The 27128-nt window shown below is 52.2% G+C and overlaps 7 protein-coding genes across 7 annotated transcripts; 3 read left to right on the top strand and 4 right to left on the bottom strand.

Annotated features, from left to right (window-relative positions):
- Positions 1–735: 735 nt before the first annotated feature.
- EI97DRAFT_444112 (uncharacterized protein) lies at positions 736–1119 on the top strand (the record flags this gene model as incomplete). The annotated part of the gene is made up of 2 exons (XM_033799876.1): positions 736–804; positions 850–1119. 2 exons carry the CDS (start codon positions 736–738, stop codon positions 1117–1119), a joined length of 339 nt encoding a protein of 112 aa, XP_033651893.1.
- Positions 1120–2465: 1346 nt separating this feature from the next.
- Positions 2466–5520, bottom strand: EI97DRAFT_402347 (uncharacterized protein). The gene is made up of 2 exons (XM_033796483.1): positions 4761–5520; positions 2466–4636 (listed from the first exon to the last, which is right to left on the bottom strand). Exons 1-2 carry the CDS (start codon positions 5113–5115, stop codon positions 2808–2810), a joined length of 2184 nt encoding a protein of 727 aa, XP_033651894.1. The 5' UTR covers positions 5116–5520; the 3' UTR covers positions 2466–2807.
- Positions 5521–7120: 1600 nt separating this feature from the next.
- On the top strand, positions 7121–9363 carry EI97DRAFT_460218 (dihydroxy-acid dehydratase-like protein; the record flags this gene model as incomplete). Its single annotated transcript, XM_033801090.1, has 6 exons — positions 7121–7276; positions 7330–7427; positions 7486–7493; positions 7583–7690; positions 7851–8243; positions 8312–9363. 6 exons carry the CDS (start codon positions 7121–7123, stop codon positions 9361–9363), a joined length of 1815 nt encoding a protein of 604 aa, XP_033651895.1.
- A 106-nt stretch (positions 9364–9469) lies between these two features.
- On the bottom strand, positions 9470–10521 carry EI97DRAFT_402353 (40S ribosomal protein-like protein S19). Its single transcript, XM_033796484.1, has 4 exons — positions 10418–10521; positions 10229–10260; positions 10049–10166; positions 9470–9983 (listed from the first exon to the last, which is right to left on the bottom strand). Exons 1-4 carry the CDS (start codon positions 10504–10506, stop codon positions 9776–9778), a joined length of 447 nt encoding a protein of 148 aa, XP_033651896.1. The 5' UTR covers positions 10507–10521; the 3' UTR covers positions 9470–9775.
- A 242-nt stretch (positions 10522–10763) lies between these two features.
- EI97DRAFT_435197 (uncharacterized protein) lies at positions 10764–12909 on the bottom strand. Its single transcript, XM_033798805.1, has 3 exons — positions 12523–12909; positions 11495–12468; positions 10764–11202 (listed from the first exon to the last, which is right to left on the bottom strand). The coding sequence occupies exons 2-3, from the start codon at positions 12446–12448 to the stop codon at positions 10864–10866; spliced, it is 1293 nt and encodes a 430-aa protein (XP_033651897.1). The 5' UTR covers positions 12449–12468; positions 12523–12909; the 3' UTR covers positions 10764–10863.
- A 2552-nt stretch (positions 12910–15461) lies between these two features.
- EI97DRAFT_460221 (RNA polymerase II subunit A C-terminal domain phosphatase SSU72) lies at positions 15462–16396 on the bottom strand (the record flags this gene model as incomplete). The annotated part of the gene is made up of 2 exons (XM_033801091.1): positions 15462–16119; positions 16185–16396. The coding sequence occupies 2 exons, from the start codon at positions 16394–16396 to the stop codon at positions 15462–15464; spliced, it is 870 nt and encodes a 289-aa protein (XP_033651898.1).
- Positions 16397–18664: 2268 nt separating this feature from the next.
- Positions 18665–20092, top strand: EI97DRAFT_444118 (uncharacterized protein; the record flags this gene model as incomplete). The annotated part of the gene is made up of 1 exon (XM_033799877.1): positions 18665–20092. One exon carries the CDS (start codon positions 18665–18667, stop codon positions 20090–20092), a length of 1428 nt encoding a protein of 475 aa, XP_033651899.1.
- Positions 20093–27128: the final 7036 nt, after the last annotated feature.

The following is a 27128-nucleotide window of genomic DNA, read 5'->3' on the forward strand; positions in this document are numbered from 1 at the left end:
GCTCGTCATCGCTGGACATAAGCAGGCAAACGAGGAAGTAGAGGTAAGTGCTCACATACCTCTCTATGGCTCTTCTTGGTTCTAAATTATGAAGACGTAGGCCGATTGAACAATGTCCGAACGCCGGCTCTCAATCCCTATACACCACCGAAGCCAACGTCTTCATCATTGTGCCCACGAGCGTGGAAAAGGGCTACTGCGCCTAATAACATACATGCCTGCTCGAGCAAGGAGACAGCCGCCGTCGTTGCTCTCCTTGACGCCGGGCCAATGGAAACCTTGTTAAGAACCACAAGGCTGTTCACATCGCGGCAGGTGAACATCCTAAACGGTAGCACCAACGCAAAGAGCTTGCCAATCGAATCCTAGTAGGGAGTCGGAAACGAGTACGGGCGCTTCATCCGCCTCCACGACAAACTCCCTGGAGGTGAAACACAGTTCGCACGCGCCTTGGAAACTCACCGGTACCGTTTTCCAGCGGCCGCCGCTCATCCGCTGTCAAGCGCCAGTTGCGCATCAAAGATTCCAATAAGGACAAAGCGTACTGTCTTCTTGCAGCAGATCTCTCAGGGTGTCGAGATAGGTCGCATCTGCACGTCTTATATACACAGGCACGACTTCGCTGTTATCGCGACGGTCGAGTTCGACCAAGCGGATAACGCCGCAGACCTACCCCCGCCGACCACTTTGAATGACCTACAGTCAGCCTCTCTGGAGCAGAAGGCGCTCTTCTCCATGGGGCCAGGTCGCACCTTGAATGACCAATCCGTCTCGCTCAAGAAGTCGGAGATGGATCGACTCTCGGTGCGACAGTCAGTGTCCGAGTACAGAAGACTGGATGTACGCTAGGGACTATGTTGCGCGCCATGGCTTGGGAATGGTATACATCGGGGCGCACACCCTGGAATGACGTATACAGTCGCCCTCAAGAAGTCGGAGATGGATCGACTCATGTACGACTCTGCATACGTACAGAATACTGAGCCTGTGACGGAATGGTACATATCGGGATACCACCCTGGAATGACGTATACAGTCGCCCTCAAGAAGTCGGAGGTGGATCGACTCATGTACGGGTCCCGCCGAGCACCAGAAGGCCGAGGTCTGTCAGCAGACTGAGTTCGCACTCCATGTCTTGGGAATGGTACACATTGGATCGTCACCGTCACCATGCGGGAAATCAAGCAGTTGAAGTATCGAATGGTTGGGGTGAGGGAGGTATAAAGTGCCGAGTGAGGATGCCATTCCTCCCCGACATTTTGACCATCGCTGCCAGCGATGATCCATGGGAAGATGCGGTTATACTTCCTCTGCCCCGGATTTTTATGGGACTTCAAGAGCACCATCACACTGTACTATTTCACGGCCCATTGCACAAGAGAGCGACACTCGCTACCCCAATCACCCTTGACTTGGGTATGGTACACACAGGGCTCTATGCCCGCGAAAGGAGAGAACCGATTCCCCCGAGACCGACCATTTGCCTAGACTTGGGCATGGTACACATCTAGGATCCTAAGCCGACCAACCGTGAAGTAGATGGCTTGCGTCCAAAGCCATCTACTTCACCGGCGCCTCCGGCAGCTCTACAACACCTGTAGACAGCCAGCACGCTGCAGTTTGCGCCCAAATGGCTCCCAAAGAGCGTGACGGCGATCATGATCGCAACAGTGCTGCCGGAGGCGCCGCAAATGAGCGCCCAAGGCGCAACACGAGGGCTTACTTTAGAAAACGTGCTAACGATTGTCCGATGGGGCACCCGACACCGTGGAATTCAAAGGCTGGTATTTCTGGTCCCATCGCCGACGACTACTCTTTTCATTTGCAGTCAAGCCTCGCGGAGCGCGATACACTCTCCTCGCCGCCAGTTGTATCTCCAGAGATCGATGGATCCAGGAATATGGCCCCGTCTTCCGTGCTTTGCAAGCGGTGTGGGTGTTCTGGACATGCTGATTGGAGATGTTGGATGAAGATCTCTTTCACGATTTGAAGGCGTAGTCCCTTCATCTATGGGGATGTTAATCTACCGGCTCGAAGGTTTGGGAATGGACTTGGGTATGGTACACAGTACTACGCTCTGGAGGAGAGCGGTGGTTCTTCGGACCCAGATTTGCCTCACGCGAAACCGATTATCAGAGGCGACGTTTCAATTGAACATCTGGGACTCTTCGCCTTCATTTTTCCGGGTTGGAGGGCAGGTATTTGAATTGCTAGAAGTGGCTGTTTTTTTCTTACAATGGACTTCCATCGCAAACGGCTTATCCAAACAAGCCTTGTCATTTTTTGATTTTGAATGTAGTTCTGAAAGTTTTATTCCGATATTATCACATCTCTTTTACATAATGCTTTATGGATACTCCTGGCTAGATCATCTAAGTCAGTTAACCTAGAGCACTAGGTGCAATGAAACCCCATTTCAAGAGGTGAAGGTGCCTATTCGCCCAAGCTGGATACAAAGCGAGCCCCTACTTTGCATCGTTAGTAGAGACGTTTCCATTCACAGCCATAGCCTTCATTCATGAGCGGCTATACGCATCTTGAGGATACTCCTCGTGTCTATCTGCTAACCAAGAAGGGCACCTACACAGCTCTTTGACAAACGTAGTCGAACCAGAACGATAGATGCATTGATATCCCGACCCAGAGATCTAAAACTGCCCATTTCCCCATACCTAATCCCCGGAGAGACCTACGCCTAGACTCCCTTCCCTATTTCCTCTACCCATCCCCACCCAAACGCCAAAAACACCACGCTGAGTCCCATCCCATTGGCCCCAGTAGAAAACCCAAACGCCGACCGAAACCCTTCACCTGCCATCCAAACCCAAATGATACCTCACATGCAGCGTATCGACGAAGTGGGCATGCCTGATGCCCGGTGGCCTCGCGCGTTTGAACTCGGCGATCGCCTCCTCGACCCCCATCCCCAACTTCTCAACCATGTAGCAGACCAGGAAGAAGCCGGTGCGATTGAAGCCGTAATGGCAGTGTATACCAATCAGGCCTTGCTGCCCCTCTGCTGCCTTCTCCGCCTCAATGCGCTCTATGAGGGCGATGAAGTCAGTAGCTTCCTCCGCGGAAGGTGGTAGCTTCGACACAGTAGGGAACTTGTAGTACCGGATCCCTCCCTCCTCCAAGCCCTTTGGATCATACACCGGTTGGTCATGACTGATATCCACCACCGCGCGGATCTGCCCTGAATACTCCTTGACAAACTGCTTAGGACAATGCCGCTCATCGACTTCCCGAAGCGTCTTCATGGCGCGGAAGGTATTCGCTATGGGTGCGGAAACGGGCTGCACGGCCTTCCACTTCTCCAGGTTCTTGACGTCCCACTTTCCCTCCGTGGTGAGGTATTGCAGTTGCCAGGCGAGGGAGAGGCGGGGGTCGATGTGGGTGGAGAGGAAGTTGCTGATGAGGCCGGCGAGGGTGCGCGAGGTTGAGGGGGCGAAGAAGAGGGAATGACCGGCGGGTTTCGGGAAGATGGTGACTTCTTGGTGGGAGTGGCGGGGATGGGGCGCTGTTGAGCTGCTTTGAGATTGCGCGGCCTTCTCAGAGGGTGGAGTTTGGAGCAACTTCGCATCCGCTTCGGGAAGTGTCAATTGGTCGGTGTCAGAAGACGATTCATCGGAAGACGAATCATTCAACGGCGAGTCGACGGCCTTCTCAAGGAGGGTTCCATCCGAAATATTTCCATCCGGAGATGCGGAGGACATGTCTGGCGACCTTTTAACATCTGAGAGCATATCCGTAAAGGAGAGTGTGCCTTGGGATCCGATGAATCTCAGGATATTGCAAACATTCTCGGGCGGAGTGACAGTATCTGCGGCGCCGGCCACAAGGTACACAGGCAGGTCTAATCCGGCCCAGACATCCCTGCCAGGAAGCCCTCCTTTTCCTGTTTTGGGGTCTGGTAGAGTACCGTACATCATACGCTGCCACACCGGAGTCCGACTCTGCCTATTGAAGCGGAGTTGCAGCTTCCTTGTCTCCTTATCCGCATCTGGTCCCGTCATGCGCAATACGCTGGTGCTGTTGATGCCTCCGCGGCGATCCCATTTGCGGAATAGGTTGAATATTGGTGCAGGAAGGGAGCACGCTTTCCTGGCCATCTCGGCGTGCTTTTCATCGAGCGGTTCCGCTTGGGGACAGAGAGCGACGAACCCAACGACATGGCGGGAAAGGAGTGCAGCGTGCCGCGAGGTTGGTGAAGCTAGAAGGGCGGACAAGGAGCATCCCATACTATGGGCAATGAGGACTACCCCTTGATTCGCCTCTCGATCTCGGTGTGCTTCAATGGCTACAGCAAGGAGGTGAACCAGAGCATCGATTGTATAGGCAGCCCAATCTCGAGGCTCGAAGCGAGATTGACCGCATCCCGGGAGATCGATTGCAAGGGTGGGAGCAACATTGGCCAGGCTTATGAGAAGGGAGTGGAATTGTGCGCTTGATCCCCCGAGGCCGTGGACAAAGACCAGTAGCGGTATGGGCCTCGGTGTCTTTGGGAGCTTGTCTTCTTGCTGATGAGGACGGTAGAAGGTGCGGATCACGGGATAGGCGAAGCCTGTCGACGGCACGGAGTAGGAACGGAATGTAGAGTGCTTCTTGAGCAAGCCGGGGTCTGTGGAGCGGGCATCTGGAAGTGATTATTAGCACTGGACAATGCCATGAAATTCCAGTAGACATGAAAAGGGGGAAGCGACTGCACTGGACCCAGACTGTGGGAATTCATGCTCACCGCCCACATGGAAGCTACTTACCGTCGCCGAAGATGTCGTCATGTTTCTCAGCACCGGCATGGATCCCCTTCAGGTCTTTTGACTTGGTCCATTTGAAGAGGAGTCCGGATGCGATGCAGCAAGCTGCTGTCAAGCCCATGCCCACAACAATATACCGGTAGTCTCCAGCTAGCCCTTTGGCCTGAAGGGAGACCAGCCGCCTCCAAATAGCACCGAAGCTAGTACTTATATGGTCGCTATGGGAGACACTTGGACGTGCGGTGTAAGACGAGGCCGTAGCTTCTCCATTCGAAGCACTGACAAGACGGGTCAGCAGCAGGACGACGGCCTGTGGAAACGGCAACGTGCCATGGCGGCGATCCGAATTGGGCTCCATCCTGCACAGACGGCTAGGAGGCTGAATGTATACTCGGTGGCCAGCGCGCCGTCGCGGAGCGTGGAATGGCTGCGTGTCTGGAGCTCAGAGGAGCGGTGGACCAATGGTAACGGACAAGGGCAGACCGTGCCGGGCCGTGTGGTGAAGAACAATCGGGAGCTGGGTCGAGGACAGCTGGACGCTGCGTATGCGCAATGGCATGCAGAATCATGTAAAAGCAGTCAAGGTTACGATGGACACGGAGTGGTGAACATCCTGTCGACGCCTGGGACTTGGTTTAGTATGGACCGCTTCATTGTTCTTCTCGACGGCGGAGAAGAAGAGAAGAGCACGCTGTCAGCGGAGGGGACAAGAAGTACTTAGACTAGACGAGAAGAAAGGGGCGATTACACAGAGCCCATCTTTGCGAGAAGGAAGATAGATGGGTATCTACGGAGTAGTGTCCTGGTGAAGTATCTAGGAATCAAAAAGGATGCATTGAGGAGCTTTGTTTTGGCGTGGATGATGTCAGGCCAGTCAGAACCCCCCGTTTCTCCTCTTGGACGCGTCTGCGGCGGGCGGGACCAACGGCGGAAGAGGCGCAAGGGGAGGCTAGCCTCTTTCATCCATCATCGTGAGTGCTTGGCGTGGACGCTGCTTGCTTGCTTCTGCCGCTATTTCGACCTCATCTCTTTCCTCATCGTCCCTATTGTTGTGAACATTTTTCACTTCCCTCTCCGAGCGCGCTGCTTTGAAGGGAACCCGAAAGGCCTCTGGACAGGAGTTGCTGAAGCTTGACTAACTGTTAACAGGCCCAGCCACCATGTATCCGGCTGGAGCCCCCTCCAAATCGAAACCACTGCCTTTCCCCGCACAAGATTCATCGATGTCCGGTCTGCCTATGACCACTTTGTCGCATACAGAATGAGTCCGAGCAACTGTGCTATATCCATCCATTCATTCCATCCCACTCGGATGCCTTGCGACTATGCCAGCTGAGGGCACGGCCCTCGCAACTGCATCTCCTTGGTCGGATTTGCGTGCTCAAGCTCTCAAAAAGGCCGACACAAAGCGCGATACGCCATACGATATGTACTGGTAACCCAAAGGAAGCAGATTGAATAGTCCACTGTCTTCCTTGATCAATGGCACCGAACTCTCCAAGCAACAAACATTCGGGTATCCACCAGAATGGCTGGCACCAGTAACTAGGGACAGCGTTATCAGATCCACGCGGTACTGCATCAAGCTACTGCCGGTATTTCAACCTAGGTGCAGCAATTTTCCCCGAATGTTGTTGCCCTATGCGGCAAGAATTGTCCAGTCGCATCGCCCGAAATCTCAGCAAAGGTTTGATGCCATCCGTCTCTCGAAAATCCTGCACTCGATGCGCCAGCTCATATCATGGTCGTCTCTGCGTGATGCGGTGAGCCATGGATCATGTCTCCAGTTTTTTTTTCCGGTAACGGCTCGGCATCCCTACGCGAGCACCGCAAGGCCCGCCTTCAATGTTGCGAACTGGAAAACGGGAATACAAGGAACCACGCGTGAGCCTGATTCAACGCCCCGGACCCGCTTATAAAGTCGGTCTGGACATTGGCTGTTGGCCTCCGCTATCAGGCACTAAGAATCATAGCTCAATATGGAGGGGTTACCAGAACCCCTTTGTTCTGGCCCTCATGCCCCTCGCGTCCAAGTCGTCAGCCCCGAGGTCAACAAGAATATTTTATCGCTGCCATCAGAGACGCTTTCTATCTCTCAATGCAGGACGACTAAGCCAAGTCCCTTCTCTGCTAATACTGCCCATCTGTTACTTTGGCGTGCCACAAAAACTAGCGGCCCTTCTCAGTTCCCTATTTGGCTTACCTGATCGACAACTCTTTTTTTACTCCACTTCAATCACTGAACCCAGCGCATTACTAATTAATCAAGGCCTGTTGTTCTGCTCAATCTTCCCGAGTGCGCAGTCTGACTTTCGTTTTCTTCCTTTGACGTACGACCAGTTGCGCAGGACCGACTGCGCACTATGGATCCTGCAAATACCGAAAAGCGGCATGAACCCGAGGAAGCTCGATATCTCTCCTTCAGACAGCTTCCAGATGGTACAATGAGGTACGGGAAGCCTGCTCTCAACAAATTCTCCTCTGCTCTCACCAATGGACATGATTTCCCCGGAGCTCAGGTACATGCCTCGAGGATCTTCCACTGGATAGCCGCTGACTCACTATCACACAGGCTATGCTTTATGCAGCCGGTGTTCCTGATAGAGAAACAATGAAGAAAGCTCCACATGTTGGCATTGCTAGCGTATGGTGGGAGGGCAATCCATGCAAGTGAGTGGCGCCTGGAAGAGTAAAAATATACCGATGCGAAAGGCTAACGGCTCTGCAGTATGCATTGTATGTCGCCCTCCGTTTTTCCGGTTCGCACTTGAGGCCTTCTCTAAGCCCACCCTATCCATCTCTTTCTTCCTTGCTGACTAGAGCAGTGCTCGAGCTAGGCAAAGAGATTAAGAAGCACATCCAGAATGATGGGATGCTGGCCTGGCAGTACAACACCATTGGTGTTTCTGACGGTATCACCATGGGCTCAGAAGGTTTGTTCGTTTTCATTTGCGAACTCTCAGTCTAACCCTTTTTCGTCGTCAAGAATGGATAGGCAGGTGACGTAAATCTACATTCCTGCTTCTCTTTATCTTCCCTTCGGACATTTCCTCTTCGTACCAACATGACTTGAACCGCATACTAAGTTGCCAGGGATGCGTTTCTCCCTTCAGACCCGCGAAATCATTGCGGACAGTATCGAAACCGTGACTTGCGCCCAGCATCATGATGCCTGCATCGCCATCCCCGGCTGCGACAAGAATATGCCAGGCGTCATCATGGCATTTGCACGCCACAACCGCCCTTCTATCATGGTCTACGGCGGCTCCATCAAACCGGGATACAGCGAGACGCTCCGGAAGCCCATCAATATCAGCACGTGCTACGAAGCTCATGGCGCCTACATCTACAAGACACTGGAGAGTAAAGAAGAGGGCAAATATACACCTGACCAGATCATGGATGATATCGAGCAGCACGCCTGCCCTGGAGCCGGGGCTTGCGGCGGCATGTACACAGCGAACACGATGAGCACTGCCATTGAAGGTATGTCTTCTGACGGCATCCTGCGGTTTGCATTCCGTCAAGATGCCCATACTAACCGTACCGGACAGCAATGGGGCTCACCCTCCCCAACTCATCCACGACACCTGCCGAATCACCAGCCAAAATGCGGGAATGCGCCAAAGCCGCCGCCGCCATCCGTATCTGCATGGAGAAAGACATTACGCCCCGCAAGCTCCTCACTAAAGCTTCCTTTGAGAACGCCCTCGTCATGATGATGGCCCTCGGTGGCTCCACGAATGCCGTCCTACACCTTCTCGCCATGGCCGGCACCGCCGGCGTCCCCCTCACCCTGGACGATTTCCAGCGTGTCTCCAACAAAATTCCCTTCCTCGCCGACCTAGCCCCTTCAGGCAAATACTTCGTCGCAGATCTCTTCGACATTGGCGGCATGCCCTCCGTCATGAAATTCCTCTGCGCCGCCGGCCTCCTTGACGGCTCCATCCCCACCGTCACAGGCAAAACACTGGCCGAGAACATCGAACCCTACCCTTCCCTTCCCCCAGACCAGAAAATCATTCGCCCCCTCTCGAACCCCATCAAACCAACAGGCCACATTGAGATCCTGAGAGGCAACCTCGCTCCTGCAGGTGCTGTAGCCAAGATCACAGGCAAAGAAGGCCTACGATTCACAGGCAAAGCCCTCGTCTTCAACAAAGAGCACGAACTCGACGCCGCCCTCAACCAAGGGAGGATCCCCCGCGGCGAGAACCTCGTCCTCGTCGTGCGCTACGAGGGTCCCAAAGGCGGGCCCGGCATGCCCGAGCAGCTGAAAGCGTCGGCCGCGCTCATGGGCGCCAAGTTGACGAATGTGGCGCTGATTACGGATGGGAGGTACAGCGGTGCTAGTCACGGGTTCATTGTCGGACATATTTGCCCCGAGGCGGCTGTGGGTGGACCCGTGGCGGTTGTGCGGGATGGGGATGTGATTACGATTGATGCGGAGAAGAACAGGATCGATATGGATGTTAGTGACGAGGAGATCCAGGAGCGGTTGAGGAGTTGGCGACCTCCTAAGCCTACCGTCACGAGGGGCGTGTTGGCCAAGTATGCGAGGTTGGTGGGCGATGCTAGTCATGGGGCCATGACGGATCTGTTCTAAGTGATGGGAAGGGGAGGGAAGATGGGGAGGTTGTGGGCGGGAAGGTTCTGATTTGGAGCAGGTATAGACTGGACGCATGCAAGAGAGCAATTTGCAAGTGGGGTGGATGCGGACATCGATTTTAGATTGGAGCGTACAGTAGACAACTCGACTCATCTAGTGCATGCTCGGATTCTTCACGTCACGACGGATGCAGGAACCTCTTCAGGGGTATCAGTTCCATAACACATTTCGATCCGAATGACAAAAAGTGATCTGCCGTTCAGGCCAAGCCCAGATATCATTTCGAAAACTTAGGCCATGTCCCAGCGTCAAGTGAGAACGCCATAAGCCGTGAACCGTTTAATATAAATCGCCCCGCACCCATGCAAAGCCCGTAAATCCCTTTTTTTACTGAAGTGAAGCACAGCATCTACTCCTCGTCCTCCTCCTCCCGCTCCAGCGTTGTCTGGGCAATGCGATCCAAATCCCGCTGGCCGGACTGCGTGATGCGGCGGCCACCCTTCTCCTCGTCCTGTTCCAGGACGCCAATCTTCTCAAGGGCCTGCATGACCTTGCGGTCGACGGAGCCAGAGGCGTCGACGTGGTGGGAGGGCCGGGAGCCACGGTTCTTGGTGGAACTATTGGGCCGGTTGTCAGCAAAAATCTCCCCCACCTTCATCCAATATGTGCAGGCTTGACGCACCCGTGGACCTTTCGGAGACGGCCAACACCAACGGTCTTGCGCATGTAGACGTGGCGGGCGACAGCGGCGGCGCGGACGTAGAACCAGTCAATGTTCTGGGGAGGCAGCTCCTTGGAGTCTGAAAACAGGAGTAAGATTCATCGGGTCCGACACAACGGGCACTATGCGGGAGCCACTTACGCGACGTCTTGACAGTATCAACCCAGCCTGTAGATAAAGGAACGCAAATGGTCAGCAAGCTGAGCGTACAATTATCCCCCAGTTACGGGATTCAGGCAATATTTCAGCCGCAGGGTTGAGACGAACCTGGACTACAGGAAAATGTTAGCATACGCTCAACTATCGGGTAGTTCAAATGGGAGTACTCACATGGGCAGCTTGCCCTGACGCTTCAGGAAGTCGGCATAAGCGACGATGAACTTCTGCGCATCGACGTCCTTGACACTGACACCACCCATTTTGACGGTTTTTGAGAGTTCTTCGAGGGGGTGGACGGAGAGTGAGACGGTAGAGGGCGGGCGAGCTCGTGGTTGAAAAGTCGTAAGTGCCCACTGCGAAATTCGCAAAATGGGAGTGCTCGCTTAGCGATTGGCCACTTAGTCAGCCTTGGAGTGGCTGTGTGGCGCAGCCATTGCCAAGAATGTCATCTCTTAACATTGCCCTAGCCACTCTGCAATTGGGAGGACTCCATATCAACTGTTAGACTCAACTGGATGCATCAAACTGACTTCTACCAAAGCTTCTGCATCGTTATCTTCCTTTTTCTATGCTAGTTGACCACATACGCGATCCAACATCATGAACTGTAACTAGAGTCACCTTTCAACTTCACATGGACCTTGTTCCATGTCATAATAGCGGCTCTCGCGGAAGCGTGCTACTCGTTTCGAACGAGAGACAGCGAACCAGTAACCAAGTAGGAGCACCACTGTGGATGGTACCACGAAAGCCAAGTATATCCAGAATCGATGGGAAATAACAATTGACTCTTCCCAGCGCAGAGAAGGCACGGCGAAGAGCGTTGAGAAGGAGGTGCCTGGAAGAAACACGGTCGCTATGAGGGCTAGCATCTTCATGGAAGCACTGTCGTTTCTTGCCTGTGTGGCAGTTTCGAGACTCGTTTTGGTGTGCTTCTGGTTGATCAAGTTGAAGATCTGTACATTGAGGGTTAGCAGATGTGAGCTGGGGTATGGGAGGAACGTCGCATGCTCCAGGAGACCTTTGGAGTACGACTCCTTATCAAATATTGGAGCGGACGGAAAAGGGCTCTACGGGATTAGAATGTTTGGCCTTGTATCGAAAGAGACCATAAGAAGAGTGCAACTGCTCTATGTTCCAGCGGAGAGGGCTTAGGTGGGTTGTGTCACTGTTAAAATAGCACTGATGTTGTCAGCCGCCTGCCGTCCTAAATAAAGCCTACATAAACAAGGTAACGGTTTACCTTACTACTGACTGTTGTGTCCTGAGTCTGGCCAGGAGGAAATCGATCTGGATCTTCTCCAGGTCAATCTGTGACTTGACCGCACAGAGCGCGGTTTCCGCCTCTTCTTCCGTCGAAACGCCTGGTCTATAGCAGGATCCGCCTTCCGGTGTAAAAAGCGAAAGCATGTCCGAGAGAACCTGCCTCTGGCGGTCCATGTTCTCAAGGCGCGTAAGAGTGTATCCGACGAGCTTTGCTCCCTCCACAAGTTCATCAAGTTCGGCGGGTTTACGGCCAGGCACCCGCCACATTCCTTGCTCGGTCCGTTTGTCGATTTCGCGCGTCATATAAAGCGAGTTTTGAAGTGATTCCCTCAGCCATGCCGCGTTGACAATGGCACCAACCAGCAACATCAAATGCGGTGTGTCGACCAACGCTATTTGTGATTCGAGGGCTCCCATTGCCGCCTCCTTGGCTCCAGCACTATCCGGAATTGTACCGACGTGATTTGGTATGAATATAGCACAAGTCCTCCTCTGTGTGCTGTCGTATGACCACAGCAGAAGCGCGGATGTGGTGTTCAAATAATAGGAATCAACGTACCCAGATCCTGGACCGCTGATATATGACCGGGCCTTTTGGAAGCCATACTGTTCGTATGCGAGGGGCCTATAGAAGTTTTTGTCAATTTCACACGCCTCAATCAGGTCTTCAAATAGGCTTTTGCCGATTTCGAGAACGAGGTACTCGCTACGCACTATTGTGAGCAGTTTGAAGGTCGACTGTGTTGCGTCGTTGTTGGAGCTTTGGTTGAAAATTTCGCGCAATTGGTCCTCGGAAACGGAATCCAGGCTGAATTTAGTATGGTCTTCCGAATGCTGGGTGATCTGAACAGTTTCGAAGGGCGAGGCTGAGGGTTTAAAGCTAAATATGCGATGATTGCAAAAAACGTTGTGGGCTTGCTGGCGGAGGGCATCCATTGCGCGTATTTGAAATGGAACTAGGTTGTGTTTAGCTTTGTCTGAACGCATAGGCTCTGAGGTTCTCGTTTTACCGTTTCCACAGGGTTCACGCTCCCTCGGTCGAGACCAGGCTATGGGTGTGCGTGGAGTCACTTCAGCCTCGTCTCATAGAAGGGCCCGACCGGTCAGCGTACCGCGGGAGTGACCCCGCCTCGTATGCTGCTCCAGGGTGCGCGTTTGATAATGGCACGAATGTAGAAAGACAATGAAGTATGCACCAAGGTCTGTAGGGTTAGTACTTACGTAGAGTTGGTGGAGAGTTGAGGCGCGCTTGAGGTCCTAAGGGCGTTCAACATTGGTATCGCAGAGGCGTTGATGGACCACATCTGGTTCCTAGGAAAAGATATGAGATCAATCCTTCCTCAGTGAACCGCAAAGAAGCCCTCGAAGAGTCGTAACTTCAGACTATAGTCTGAGCTTTTTCCTGGGCTTAAACATCAATGTAGACTTGAGTGGGCGGTGTGTTTGAGGTCCGAGCGCCGACAGGCCAGCAGAGCGGCGCTCCTTCCTCAGTGAATTCGAAGTCGGCTTCACCCAACCTTGGAACCCTGATTGCCTCCCCTCTCCGCCCAACTCTGCACTGCGTCCGTGACTCTCTCATCATCAACCAGCTCCACAAAACTAGGTGCGCACTGAGATGATAGTATATACGTCTGGTCGATTTCAAACCGCGAGCGGCAGAAGTATGTTCAACGTCGAAAAGCAGCCATCTCCCTCATGTGTTTGCCGGACAGTACACCTAAATCGCACGCCTCTAGACCATGTTACCCATGTAAGCGCTGTGCCCTCGAAATGGTAAGCAAGTTTTAAGAAACCTAGCCTTGAAGTTTGACTGACCCTACCACTGAGATTAAGTCCTTCACTGGCATGTCGACTGCGGCTTTTCTCAACCTCACCATCATTACCTTCCCCAGAATGAGCATTCCAAAGTCTGATATCATACACTCATGGTTGAAAACCGAAATCAATCAGGATCCTTCCATATCGCGTTCGTGATTCCTCCGGTTGCACCGCGGAGCGTCACTGTTGCGCACTGTCCTCTCTCGTTATCATCAACGCTCCGCTTGGAACGCGCAAAAGCTTGAGAATCCGGTCGAGCAGAGACAATCCTCACAGCCGCATCGCTCCTTCGGAGATGCCCGTTACACCCCGTCGAATGTCAATCAGTTTGGCCCCCCTGCGAACATGCAACATGCGAGACCATTCCCCTGGATGCTTGCAGCCTCATATTTCGGTTCGATGCCACTGCAACCTACCGCCCTGGAAACTATATCCGAGAAGCTATGTGGTGCTGTTGCTGCCGACCGACATAAACTCATTAGCAGGACGGGCTCAGTCATATTGCTGCATACGACACGCGATGCTGAACAACAGCATCACGATCAGCAACCGTGTTGGCAAAATAGCCTTTCGACTCAGAGAACCGCCGTCTGCGGATCCCGAGTATTTAAACATGCCATTTCTGCGAGCGCTCGACTTCCCTTTCTCTTCCTCGCAAAGCTGATCTGCAGTCTATTCTTTTCCTTTGAAGAGCTCAAGATTTTACTTTGTTCGGAGTTGGCCGTCTGTCTGCCGGCGGGCCCGACTCTCCATATCCGCACAAACTCGGATGTTGGATGTGGATTCAGCTATGGAAGTGACGACGATGATGGCCTCCGTCGAGGTGCATCAAGATCCAGAATGGTTTGGAAGGCAACGGGGATCCTGGGTTTTGGCTCGTCGATGGAGCAATGTCAAGCAAGTGGATGAAGACAATGCAGCCGAAGAGAAGGCCTTACAACCTCGCCTAGAATTCTCTGTCATCAAAGAGGAGGAGAGGGCAGCATTGTTTTAACCTCCGGATTGACAGTCATCCACGAACATCCGCCGCACAAACGCTATTGCTGCGTCTGGTAAGGTCATGGCCTCGAGAACGCTTTCTTCAACACCAGCACCGACAACAACACCTTGAAGAACCCACCAACCGAATAATTTGGTCGGAGCTTGGAGGGCCGGGTTGGCCTCCCACAGCGACAGTACCGTATCAGTGGCAATCCAGGTGCGCGAACGTCTGCGAAACGGGAGATCAGCCGCATGATTGAAGCGAATGGCGGTAACCCTGCTCGTGAGACAAGGCGGAATGTACGTGCAGGACGTCTCTGGGACAGAGTCTGTAGGCGGCTGAGGATAAAGCAGAAGGATTTCGGTCGTTTGCAAGTGGGCTGATGATATATACTTTTAACCTCTTCGCTTTTGTTGCGAAATAGCATTGGCCGTTGAGGAGATTCCTGGTTCAGTGTCTGGTGGAGGCTGTACTGGTGGGAGTTGGCTTGGTCATGGAGGAAGGAAGAGGCTACAGGAGAGATTCTAAAATTTGAAAGGTGATTTAAACATTTCATGTTCGTTATTGCCGCGCTTTATTCTCTGATGCGATGATGATGATGATAACGATAAGGATCAGCGTATCATTCTCAATCATTCAATATGATGTGGATTTCTTGCGTTGTTACGTGTGTCTAACTATGGCTTGTATAAGGGGAGACGATGTCTCAAGTGTAATATGGTGGATCGTGGCAGCATTTCGAAACTCCGATATGTGTGCAATGATTCGAGTTGTTGTACATGAGGCCAAAATGATGATGCTGAACAGCAAGTGCAATGTGATATGATGATGGTGAGCGGGATGAGCAAGACAGAGTACTGATCAGCTAGCCATATGTGCTCGAAAAGCAATGACATAGGGTAGATGGAACGGAAGTGCATTCGTCAAAATCAGGTCAGTCATATACATGTGACGATGACGGGGCAACTTCAATGAAGCAGGACATTTGAGTGAACATGTTATATCCTTCCATTTCCTGAACCGAAGTTGTAACATCAACGCCTCGCTGATGATGGGTATCATGTATCATAAAGCATCAAACCCCAACAGGGAAAAAGAAAGACAAAAACCTAAACACCAGATAGACTTCCCCATCCTGCTTTACCTCCCTTAAAACCACGCCAAACTCCACAAGGCCGGCAGATTGGGCCACCTCTGCTGCCACTCCGCAAGAATATCCGGCACCTTCTCATCGAACCCCATCCTCGCCTTCCCGCCACCAACATTCCATCCTTCGTTCCCGTGGATCTCCCTCTCCTTAGCGGCAGCCTCATTCAACGTCAACGCAAGGTCGCGGATCGCCTTACCGCCAATGAGCGCCTCTTCATGATTATCCTTGATATCGACGTTGAAGACGTGTACGGGCCTATTCAATTTCCCGCCCTTATTGTGTAGGTCCTCCAACACTGCATCGAAACACCGCTCCTCGCACGTGATTATTACATCCACGACGCCGGACTCCGTCCCCTTGGCCCCCTGATCTTCGGCATGATCCAGTCTCGGCTTTCCCGGGATCCAATCCTGGAAGCGCTCGGGGTAGGACTTTATGCTTAGGTTCCGGCCCAGCATGTTGAGGAGGCCGTTGGCAGTGTAGAGGCGCTGGTCCTGGGCGGCCAGTTCTTGGTGGATGGCGCGGTAGGTGGTGCTGTTGAAGTGGTAGACGTTGGGACGGTCGATGGTGGGACCGGGGAGGCGGACGAGGGAGCCGGTGCCGAAAGAGATGGTGGGGAGGTTGGCGGAGGCGAGTTGCAGGTGGGCTTCCATTGAGCTGGAGTGGGGTGTTAGTGGGGGGCGTTGCTTGGGAGGAGAAGTAGGGGGAAGGTGAGGACCTACCGGTTCTGGTTACTGGCGCATACGGTGCAGAATTTGAGTTTGAAGGATGTGTCTGGGAGGGCGTCGGTTTTGGGTGGTGTGGTACTTGTGGGGACGGGAGCGGGAGCGGGAGCGATCGCTACTGGTGGTGGAGGGGGCGGAGGAACTGGAATGGGTGGTTGTTGCTGTTGCGCTTGTTGCGTAGGCGGTCTCCGCCTCGGATCGAGCGACATTGCGGGGGGAGGAGTTCGAATTGAGCGTTGGAGAGAGTTGGTGTAGAGGAACGCTTCAAATGGAGCTCGTAAACTTCAGACCTGAAGATGAACCTTTCAGAAATCAGTACAATGCGCTTTCATCTTGACGGGACGCAATCGTGAAGGAGGTGCATTGCGATATCAGAATTTTCAGTGTGCGTATTATTTTCGTCCTCATGGGTAATAGGACAGCTCCAATAATAGGGTTCATCATATAGCGAGCGGAGGGAAGTGGAGGGGGGAAAAGGAGGGCTTACCGAAGAATCGAGGGAAGCGCCAGCGGGTGTAGGGAATCGGCAAGTCGAGTAAGAGAAGTATATCTGCACACTATAAGGCGAATTAGCTACGGGGGGGCCGAGCAGACGCAGCAAAGAGATGTTTGAGGTTCTAGGGTATCAGAATTTTCAGTGTGCGTATTTTGTTTGTCCTCATGGAGAATAGGACAGCTCCAATAATGGGATTCATCGTTTTGCAGGCAATACGGGAGAGGTGGAAGGATTGCTTACAAAGGGTGCCAGAGATATCAGGCTGTGGTCTCTAACACGGGTTGTGAAGAGAAGATCACGAGGTCTGGGTTGATACCGGGTATGTGGGAAGTATAGGCGGGATCTCTGGGATGAGGCGTGGGTGAGGTCGAGGTTCGAGTGTGGGAGGGAATTTGATACGGATGATGACTAATCCTTCTATTGCGAAATCAACACCTCAAAGGGTAATCCGTCAAGCTTTAAAGCCTCCAGGCTGCCCAGTATGGCGCCATCAAGTTGTTGTCTGGGGCAATAGCGACTTTTTCATTCAAGCGAAGTATCCAACGTCTTTCGTGTTCCTGAGCAATTCATTATTGCCCATACATAGCATTACCTATCAAACATCGTGGGTCGCCAATAACCAAGAGTGCATGTCTATCCCGTACACCACTACCAACAAACGCTGTGTGACCATCAAGACCCTTCCCACCCAGCTTGCCTCGTGATGTGCGCATCCTCTGGTTGTACTACCGAGTCCATGCCATGTATTATTCATCTCCTGTTGTTGTGGTGTCGTTGTTGTCCTCGAGTCCTTGGCGTGTTTCAAGTCGACATTCATCATGGCCCGTGCACCATCGCCCAGCAGTCGCAGACTCGCAGCCTTCCCTTTCCCGGCTGCCAACCTTCGCACCGTTTTCTCTTTGGCAGCATCACAGTCCTCAGTCCTTCACTCCTACTCCTACTCCCGTCCTTTCTTGCTCTTCCCTCACCTCCCTGCGCGCGACGATGCTGTGCGGCTCCGCGGTCGCTCTTCTCACCTGAAACGTCCAATCGGCCTTTATTAGTCGCCTGCAGCGTGGTCGCCGGTTATTTTTAGCACAACCCGCTGGCTGCATTCACACACACACACCCCCCCAGACCACAGCAAACCTCCCCAAGCCGCCTCCCGCCGCCGCTCCCTGCTGTGACGGTCACGCATCTGGCCTCAACCAAACAATTATACCCTCCTCGCGGCCCTCCAAAAGCACAAACCCCTCGACGCAATTGTCCTCGCTTCATACCCTCCACACTCAGGACCCCCTCATCTACGCCCCAGCCGCCCGCAGCCAGGTCGTCCTCCGAGTGATCGAGGGCCCATTCCCTCGTCCATTCTCCGGGACTGTATCCTCTGTCCCTTCACTGGGTAAGTCTTAGCGCCAGGGCTCCGCAACCCTGTACCAGCGCTTCCCCAGCCGCTCTCTTTGCAATCATCTTCACCCCGCCTCGGGCATCCCAATCGCCTCCCGCTGCCACCTCGTCGACTTCGTTTCCAGAAGCCCTTCAAGCGCCGCCCTGCTACCCATTGGCATCTCGTCCTCGACACCTACGGCCCGCCAAAACGTACACACCACGCGCGTAATTGCTTGCATCAAGCGCCCCCCATTTACTCGTCAGGTACCGTCTCACTGTGATTCGTGGGAAACGATCGAAACCTCAGTCTTTCTGGTCGCTCCAGCTACCCATCCTTCCACCGAGTCGTATCTTGAACGGGCTGCGCCCCGCTGATTCGGAGCCTATATGCATCTCACTCCGTGACGTCGCGCGCGCCTTCCTGACCCGTGGTCCTTTACGAGCCTTCTCATATATACAAAAACTCCCTTACTCATTACTGACTTTATTTTTCACCAGAAGGACGCACATACGACCGCGGCGCATGACCGAGAGCGAGAAAGCTGTTGAAGCGGGACGACTGGAAGATATAACTGAAGGCGAGGTCATCAAGGCGCGCCGGAGACATTCCGACATGGCGGACGTACTCTCCCCAAGGAGTGAGCCTGGTCCTCTCTCTTCGCCGAACGCAAACCGCACCTCCCTGCCTCCTCTCGTCACATCTCCGCCCTCCAAGGCGAGACTGGAGAGGCAGAGCTCATACATCAACAAGCGCCTCTCCACCTTCTCAAATGCCTCAAATCAGCCCTCTGTACGGTCGCGGCCGCAGTCTACTGCCTTCCCCATTTTTCATTCGAGCTTGCCTTACACACTGGTACGAGACTTTGCCTATGGGCCCCTCCATCCTCTCTTCTACGGCCCTCTCCCAGAACAGCCCTCCACCATCTCTACACCCGCAAGCGAGGTGAGTAGGCGGCTCTCAGACCCTCCGCCTGTTGCCTGGCAAGACAAGGGAGGCTGGTCTGCTGGCACCTGGGATCCCGGCGAGCAGCTTCCCCAGACCGTTTTCGCAGACGGGGGTCCGCCTTATAGCGAGGACGAAGACCTTCACAGCCCCATCGTTACGAGCCATTCCCGGCATAAAAAGCACAAATCCAACATTGAATTCTTCGACCAGAATCGCGGCCGAAAGGGATACCGGGAAGAGTCCAGGCGGGGCCCTTATGCTGGCAGCAATGCGAATGGCAATGAGATATACTACGTGAGCGAGATGGTCGAGTCCGCCAATGGTCCGGGAGGGGAGTACATCACCTTTCCGAACTCATCACAGAACCAGAGCTTGCAAGTTCCGAATTCTGGAGAGCCATCCAAGCGCGACTCTCATTTTGCCACGCTACTGCCTCAGCGCGCTTATGCCACGGAGGACGGACCACCATACGATTCGGACGATGACATGTCCGAACCAGAAGACTACATCTATGATGAAAGCCGTTATTCGCGAGACTACCAGTTCACCATCGCATCCCCTGAAGAGGAAATGCACGGCAAGGCTGTCGCGCTTTTCGACTTCACGCCTGAGAACGATAACGAGTTAGGCCTAACAGAGGGCCAAGTGATACTGGTGTCCTATCGCCATGGCCAAGGGTGGCTTGTTGCTCAAGATCCTAAAACCGAACAGCGAGGGTTGGTGCCCGAGGAGTACGTGCGCCTGTTGCGCGACATCGAAGGGGGGTGGAATGGCTTGATGCACGCAAACCCGGTCGCCGATAACGGCATCGATGCAGTCTTGTCTCCCAATACCGAGGCGAGGACTCCCACGCAAGCGGACCACAGGACGTATACGCCCGTCATTTCGACATTCTCGACAAGCACCAAGGACCTTGAGCCCTATCCGAAAGAGAGGCTGGGCACGCCAACCAACTCAGACGCTGGCAGCCTTCCTAGAGTTCGCGATTCGTCGCGGGATGGGCATGCAATTGCAGAGGACAAGACCAGTGGGGAGGCTATGCAGGGCGTTGAGCGTACACCGGATCCCGCCAGCCAAGAGACGCGGACGCGCTGATCTGATGATCTAGCACTACATTATCATTGCATCCAAGATTGGAAGTTTGGTATTCTTCGACCGGTGAGGGACGCTCGGATTAGTATTGGCAACCTGAGGAGGTTACCCAACGAGTTGCACGCATCTGCGTCATGCGGACCCGTTTCGAGGCGCACAAACACCGCGCAAACACGGTGCCGGTCGGCTCTCACAATCCGGCCTGACGGATAGATCTGAGTCAGCTCCGCAGCAAATCTGTGGTGCTGCGCTGCACGACACTCTATCTTGGCAGCGTGGCTGTCAGAGTAGTATGCCAGCTCGAGCTGAAACAAGACTCAGGCAACGCTTCATGACCTTCGCTTCACTTGCTGTGTTTTACACCTCTTTATTCTTTCTCTCTTGGTTTCATGTTATGCATGCGCTCCACGCTGGCTGGCGAGATGGTTCAGCGCATTTGGCACTCTCGTTTTGAGCAACTCCCGCTTTGGAGAGTGAAGTTAAGGGGAGCGGTATGAGCAAAAAGGCATAGAATGCGGTTGCATACGAGTGGATGAATTGATGCAGAGATTGGGTATACTGCGGTTTTTGTCAACGGATTGACCCGCCCGGAGCGAGATGAGGGCGTGGGAGTGGGAAGTAGTTGTACGCCTTCTGCTCCTTTGCGAAAGGGACATTAGATCGGTGGTGATGAGAGATATGAGGATGAAAATGAAGATATATGTTCATGCTCGTGGTCACGTTGAAAAGCATCCCGCTTGTTGATGATCTTTCAACCGCACATGTGCTTCAAAAACGATGCTGGTGGATGATGTGAAAGAGGAGGTCACGTGAGGACCTCTCTAAAGAAAACAGATATAAAGGCCTAGAATCGCTGCCACTGTGGAGATTCTTCCTGTTACCAGTGTGGTGGAGTGAGTGCAGGCTCTAAAATCCAAGAGCGACATGGTTCATGGAGTGTCGTGTGCGGCTTTGGGTCAAATGCGCGAGAAGCGGTTCGATGTTTCGTGGGTGATGCTCATATCTGATACTTACTGATGGTGCTGATGCTGATACTCAACAGGGATGGCACTGAGAAGCAAGCGGGGAAGACGGAGCGGTTTTGAAATCTACTCTCCAAAGGAGCAGCTGGGCCATGTGCATGTGCATTCACGAGGACTTTTAATCGCCCTGAAATTTACAGCTCCGGCGGGGTTATATATACCTTCTCCTCTTCTGACTTTTGCCTTTTCTCTGTTCCTTTCTCTTTTTTCCTTAAGGGGGTTAAGTAGGGAGGAGGGTGGGGTTTCTAAAGAATGAAACGACTATAACATGTTGGGAGACGGCGGCAGTGAGCGTTGTCTCCAAGTATCACAAGGGGTATGATGATGCTGATGACGGTGTTGGATATGTAACATTCATCAAGAATTCTGGCCGGTATGAAGTCATGATCGCAGATCGGTGACCGGCTCCTCTTGTTTCTTGAATTAGAACATGGTTATGTACGAATTTGCATTTGAAATCCCGTACCATCTACAACGTGAGAAACTATATAAACCTCGCACTTTGCGGACAGACGTAGTTACTTTTTTCTCTTGCACTGACGAAGACGCTGCATAGGCCAACAAAAGCGATATCTACACATGGACATGTCCTTTCCCTTTTCCTGTTCTCGTTTCTGGCGATATTTGCTAAGCATGCGTACTTTGAAGGAGCGTACTTTGAAGGAGATATTTAGGGCCACGATGATGATGAAGATGATGAAGATGATGGAGATGATGATGATGGTGCAGATGAGCATGTCAAAACTAACTGCTCGACTGCAGGGTAGCAAGGGTAAGTTTCGGTACTACTCAAGGAAGGCACATGGAATTCCTCCGTAGGGCTTTGAGGAATGGATTTAGTCTTGGGTGATACTGTTGCGAAGGTCAGGGAAGTGGAGACGATTTTCGGCCTCTATTTATACCCTAGGTGCACGCTTTCGAGGTATATAACGGCGTCAGGTTTCGAAGGAATACTGCCTTCTCTTTCTCTGCTTTTCCGCGTTGGCTGTGAGCGAGATTTGAGCAGCAATCAAAAAGGGGAGAGGTCATGTGGCATGTGTGTCTTTGCTTTTTTGGCAAAATCTCTCAGCGAGTATTTCATGTGTAAGCAGTTTCGAGAGAAGGAAGCATAGGGAACGGAGACCTGAGGAAATGTGCGGGAGATAGTGGGCCAGGGGTAGTTCTGATGATGATGATGATGATGATGATGATGATGATGATGCTGAGGAGTGGGTACGGAGATCTTGGTATTACGTTGCGAAGCGGGTAACATGTATGTATGAATGCACACATGTGCTTAACCACAGATAAAATTCAGTCTTAGAAACCATAAAATCTCCTATCGTGTCGGAGTCGGGAAGCGTGTATATAACCCCGTCCTCTGCTCTCTTTTTTCTCTCCCCTTTTCCACCCACAAGGAAAAACACGGTAGCGGAACTAAACACGCAAAAAAAATGTACGGAGAACCAGTTGATGTTGTGGAGTCTTTGTCCGCAGTGGAAGTTAGATGGAAGTGCGTCTGTGTTTTCGATGACTGGGTAGGGAGGAGATGGTGAGCCAGCCCAAGGGGGTTTACAATGACGATGCTGGTGATGATGGTGATGGAATACCCTATGGGAGGATGAAGCTATCTACTTGTATGTACGCACCTATGTTGGTTTTGGACCTGTCGCACACACCACAATGAAAAGTTATGTCTTTCAAAACCCGTCTACGTGGGAATGAAGCCGTCAGGTGAGCACGACTAGTAAGAGCTATAAAGTTACGCCGTTGCGTCGATGGCAATCCTTCCCCTACTTTTTCCTTACACATCGCGTGGTGAGAGGAGTGGGAATCCAAAATACAATAAGCATGTCATGTTATGGAATTTCGTGACTTGTAGGCTCTAAAAGAGACAAGGTGCTGGTATGTGCGGCTTTTGGAGATGCCGCTCCTGATTCTCACGGTGATCCTAAGCATCGGTATGAGCGAGAAGCGAAGATGGGTGATTTCCAGTGTTGTTTTCGAACGCAGTTGCGTTGCAGGCATGTGGAGTAGCAAGCCATCTAACCCCACTATAAATCACGGGCATACAGTATAAGATTGCCAATTGTCCAGCTACGCATCTTCCTATCCTCCCTTCTTAATGACTGGGCTAGATCCGCTGCTAACAAGAATCAGAAAACGCGAGAAGCATTAGAGATGTATTCTGTGTTCCAGAGTCCGTGGATTTGCCGTTCCCAAGCTTGGGAACCAGAGGTAGTTCTTCCTCCGCATGGCAGTCCTTCACAACGGTGATGATAATCGCACTAGAGTTGAGGAAGCGTAGTACTTGTGAGTGCGGTACACATATCACTTACCCAGAGATTCGGAAACCCCAAGTACCTCGGACATCGTGCACAACATTCAAGGGTTCTGAAAACCACCTGCCGTATAAGTCCTTGAACGGGTATAAAACCCTTCATTCTTGATAGAACTACTCTCCTCGTTCTTAAGAGTAACGGAAATTGAGAAGAGGGGGTACTAAAACATTGGACTCCCACGTGTTATGTGCCATTTCGTTCTAGTAGGTGTCGATATGTAGCGAGCCGGAAATGTCTTGATTAGGAACGGGATCATCATGCTGATGTTTGTTGATGTGGTGAAATATTCACACGGGAGATGTATAACTTGATGAGGAGGAGCATCACCACGTGGCAACGGTGCTGTACTCTAGCGGATAGTGTGTAAAGAAGCCTTTGGAAAATCGAGAATCAGGATAACGTGTCATCGGAGGTGAGTCAAGGGCGTCCCTTATCCCCCCTCCTCTAACAAGACTAGTTACCTTTTGCTCTCTCATCGATCAGAGCCAATGTTGACGAGAAACAGAACGTCCCTCAATACTATGCCATGTCCGTCCACCATTTTCCCCAGTGAGAGAGTTCTGAGAAGGGGAAATTATGTGATGATCGAGATTGATCATAGCCAAGGCAGTTACTCGAACTCTTTTCAGAAATAAACAGCTACGTCCAATGGTCTCGTACAGGTTTGATGCTAATGTTTGAAACAGTAATGCACGAAATCCCGATTGAGGATCACATGTTGTCTACCATTGATGCGGAGGTATATAGAGCCCTCCTTTCCGCAGGAGCATCTCGTTTTTCCTCTTTACATTACTCAACCTTGTAACTAAGCACTCAGAAAGAGCACTGATGGACCATGTCTTTTCTTGTCCCTGGTGATGGAGATGCTTCTCTCTTCCAACAGAGGGGAATATTGATAATGACGATGAAGATGATTCTTGTGAGACCAGCGTCGATTGGGTGGTATGAACGTAGATATGTAGAGTGCGGTTTGACCGACGAGAAATGTCAGCGTCGGATCGAAGGATTACATGCTGTGGAAAAGCCCAAAAGTATATAAACACCCTTCTCTTGCAGCACAACCTGTTGCTTCTTTCCTCGGAGGGTGGCTCAACTCCCCCAAGCCACGGTCGGAATGAAATGCAAGAAAACGGCCACAATGTCCTTTTTCTCCTCGACGGGCCGTTACTGGGCGAGCTGATATTGACGAGTAGGAGTAATTTAGAGATTGACCCAGTAAAGGATGGTCAGTATAGGAGGGTGATGTGAAGATGATGATACGTACCATCGACAACGTACGGCAGATGGTTGAGAATGGAGTGCTTTGCGAACGGGCCAGAGAGATCTTCAAAGAGAAGATCGGATCACGTATGTAACCAACACTGGGTGGTAAGCTCTTTGGGGATAGTGAGAGCCATATAAGAAACGTGTACTTGGCCTTCTCCCTCCCAAATCTACAACCAAAGCCAGTCCCAAATCAAAACGAAATGATGCACCCGCTATGATGCATCGGTCCCATCTGCAGCCAATGTGAAAATTCAGGAAGACAGGAAGAAAGGAGGAGGAGACCAGAAGAGGTAATAGTGACGCCGGTGATGCTGCTGAGCAGTTAGGCTAGACAGAGAGGTCGTGCGAGGATAGTAGATGAAGTTTCCCTGCCAAGAAAGAGCAAACTGGGAAAAGTTGTACCGGGCGTATGTAGAAGTCGGGGTCAGGACTTAGACATATATAACTTAAATTTCCATGGAGCCGGGGAAGGTGTATATAAACTCGTGCTTCAACGGCCGTGGCTCACCCTCTGGTAATCTACAGCAACGTGAAGTATACATCCCGAAAGTATTGTCAGACCCTATTCATGGTGTCGCAGTGCTGCCTGTCTCCCCTTTCCATTCTAAAACCCACATGTCGGCAGTCTCTGTTTTTCCTGGCCTCGTGCTAATTGAAGTATAATGCTACATTTCGGACACTATTTATTCTGAATAGGCAAATTCCTACACATTTATGGCAGGAATTCAAAGGGGCGTGAACTTGCTTCTTCCGTGGGATTCTTTTCTCTGTATTTAAATATGAACCTCCATATCAAAGTGGAAACTAAATGAAGCGAGGCCTCGTTAGACGTGTGCTTCTTCTGCGTCTTCTTCACAGACGTACAATAACGAGATAATATCACGCTTCCCGAACCCTGCTTCATAGAACGGAGAAGCTAGCAGTTCTAAGCATATTGCGGGGAGAATTTCGGTTGAGTGGAGGAGCATCGCTGCTTCAAGAGTCAGTGGTCGATTTTGTACTAGCAAAATTTTCCAGGGTTCAAGGCCAGTTAGCAAGCTATCATGTGCGCTGTATGCCATGGAATTGAGGAGTGAAGAGGTATATAAACTGCCCTTCCGCGCGGTTCCTCTCACCTTCCTGTCATTTACTTTAGAAGCAGTGATAAAAAGAGTGGAAAACTCAAAATATTTTCCTTGGTGGCTGCATGTAAGTCGTGCCCAGAAATCGGATGGGTAGCTCTACGATGAACCAAATTGGCATGTTTTAGAAACAATTGGGTCCTCATATCGTCAACGCTGATGATCATCCGCGCATGCAATCCTGGATGTTGGCCCATATAGATGCCCGAAGCCAAGTCCAGCGGCCAATTCCTCCGGGGTATTCCCTAAGCTCTCATTTCCGCAGCAATATACCAGTTTCTCACTGTTACTATAAGTACGGTAAGCTTATCTCTGTTTCCTCACGAAGCATACACCCGCTTGGAATAGGGAATCTCCAATGGACCGTTGAGCTTTGGGGAGGCGAAGAAACGCGGGACTACCGCAACAGGCAACTGGAAGCGTCACCAAAAGTCCCAAATGGGTAGTCTTCTCATCAAGGAAAAGAAAGTCTATTGCCACGAGGCCTGAAGAGGCCACCGTACCCCAGCAAAGCAGCGGCTCACAAACCGCAAGTGTCTACTCCTCCTCCCTCCTCCCCTCCCCCATCCTCCCCCAGTATCCTTACCCCTCCTCACCCCCTCCCCTCAATCCCTCAACCTGGGATCCCAGCCGTAGGCGGCCCCTTGATATCTTGTCAGCACTGTTCTTCAATTTAGAGTACCACCAGTGAGCGCTTACGGAGGCGATCATGCTCACGTACGACCCCTTTCCAATAGTGCAGAAGCTCACGCGTCTCCAGCACCCGTACCAGCGCTTGCTGGAACTCGGCGATGGAGTCGCCTTCAGTGGCGACCGCAACAAAGGCTTGGAGCGCCGAGTCGAAGCCATCCACGGCTTCGTCATGGTGCCACCAGGGGGCCGGGGCCGGGGCCGGGGTCAGGTGAGGCCATGGTGTTGGTGGTGTTGGTGGTGTTGGTGGTTGTGGTGGTGGTGCTGGATGGTGCTGAGGGCGGTGGTGCTGGTGATGGTGATGGTGATGGTGCTTGTGTATGTGAGGGAATGGTCTATAGCTCTCATATTAGCTTATTGGAGGCCTTAGAGATACCTAAAAGCTGCAAAAGGCGTGGTGTTGAGGGGAGCTTACGGTGGCGGAAGTGAGGTGTTGTGGAGAGGGAGGCAGCTTCACGGTGGCAGAATTTTACAGCGTGCGGCAGGTGCAGTGTGATCTTTGTGGCTTTCACTTGCGGGAACCTATTTGCACTGAGATTACTACCGATTTTTGAGGCAAATGGAGCCTCCTGGCAGCGTGGGGGTATCTTTCACCGGGCCCATTGGACTCCCATATAAG

This window comes from Westerdykella ornata, assembly GCF_010094085.1.
Source record: "Westerdykella ornata strain CBS 379.55 unplaced genomic scaffold EI97scaffold_20, whole genome shotgun sequence".
Lineage (NCBI taxonomy): Eukaryota > Fungi > Ascomycota > Dothideomycetes > Pleosporales > Sporormiaceae > Westerdykella > Westerdykella ornata.

Coding starts and splice junctions, on each gene's coding strand:
- EI97DRAFT_402347 (XM_033796483.1), bottom strand. CDS start 5,115: ATGGAGCCCAATTCGGATCGCCGCCATGGCACGTTGCCGTTTCCACAG. Junction 4,637..4,760: donor TGACGACATCTTCGGCGACG/GTAAGTAGCTTC, acceptor AATCACTTCCAG/ATGCCCGCTCCACAGACCCC.
- EI97DRAFT_402353 (XM_033796484.1), bottom strand. CDS start 10,506: ATGGGTGGTGTCAGTGTCAAGGACGTCGATGCGCAGAAGTTCATCGTC. Junction 10,261..10,417: donor CGTCAGGGCAAGCTGCCCAT/GTGAGTACTCCC, acceptor CGTTCCTTTATC/TACAGGCTGGGTTGATACTG. Junction 9,984..10,048: donor CGTCTCCGAAAGGTCCACGG/GTGCGTCAAGCC, acceptor CCGGCCCAATAG/TTCCACCAAGAACCGTGGCT.
- EI97DRAFT_435197 (XM_033798805.1), bottom strand. CDS start 12,448: ATGGATGCCCTCCGCCAGCAAGCCCACAACGTTTTTTGCAATCATCGC. Junction 11,203..11,494: donor TCAGGACACAACAGTCAGTA/GTAAGGTAAACC, acceptor CTCAATGTACAG/ATCTTCAACTTGATCAACCA.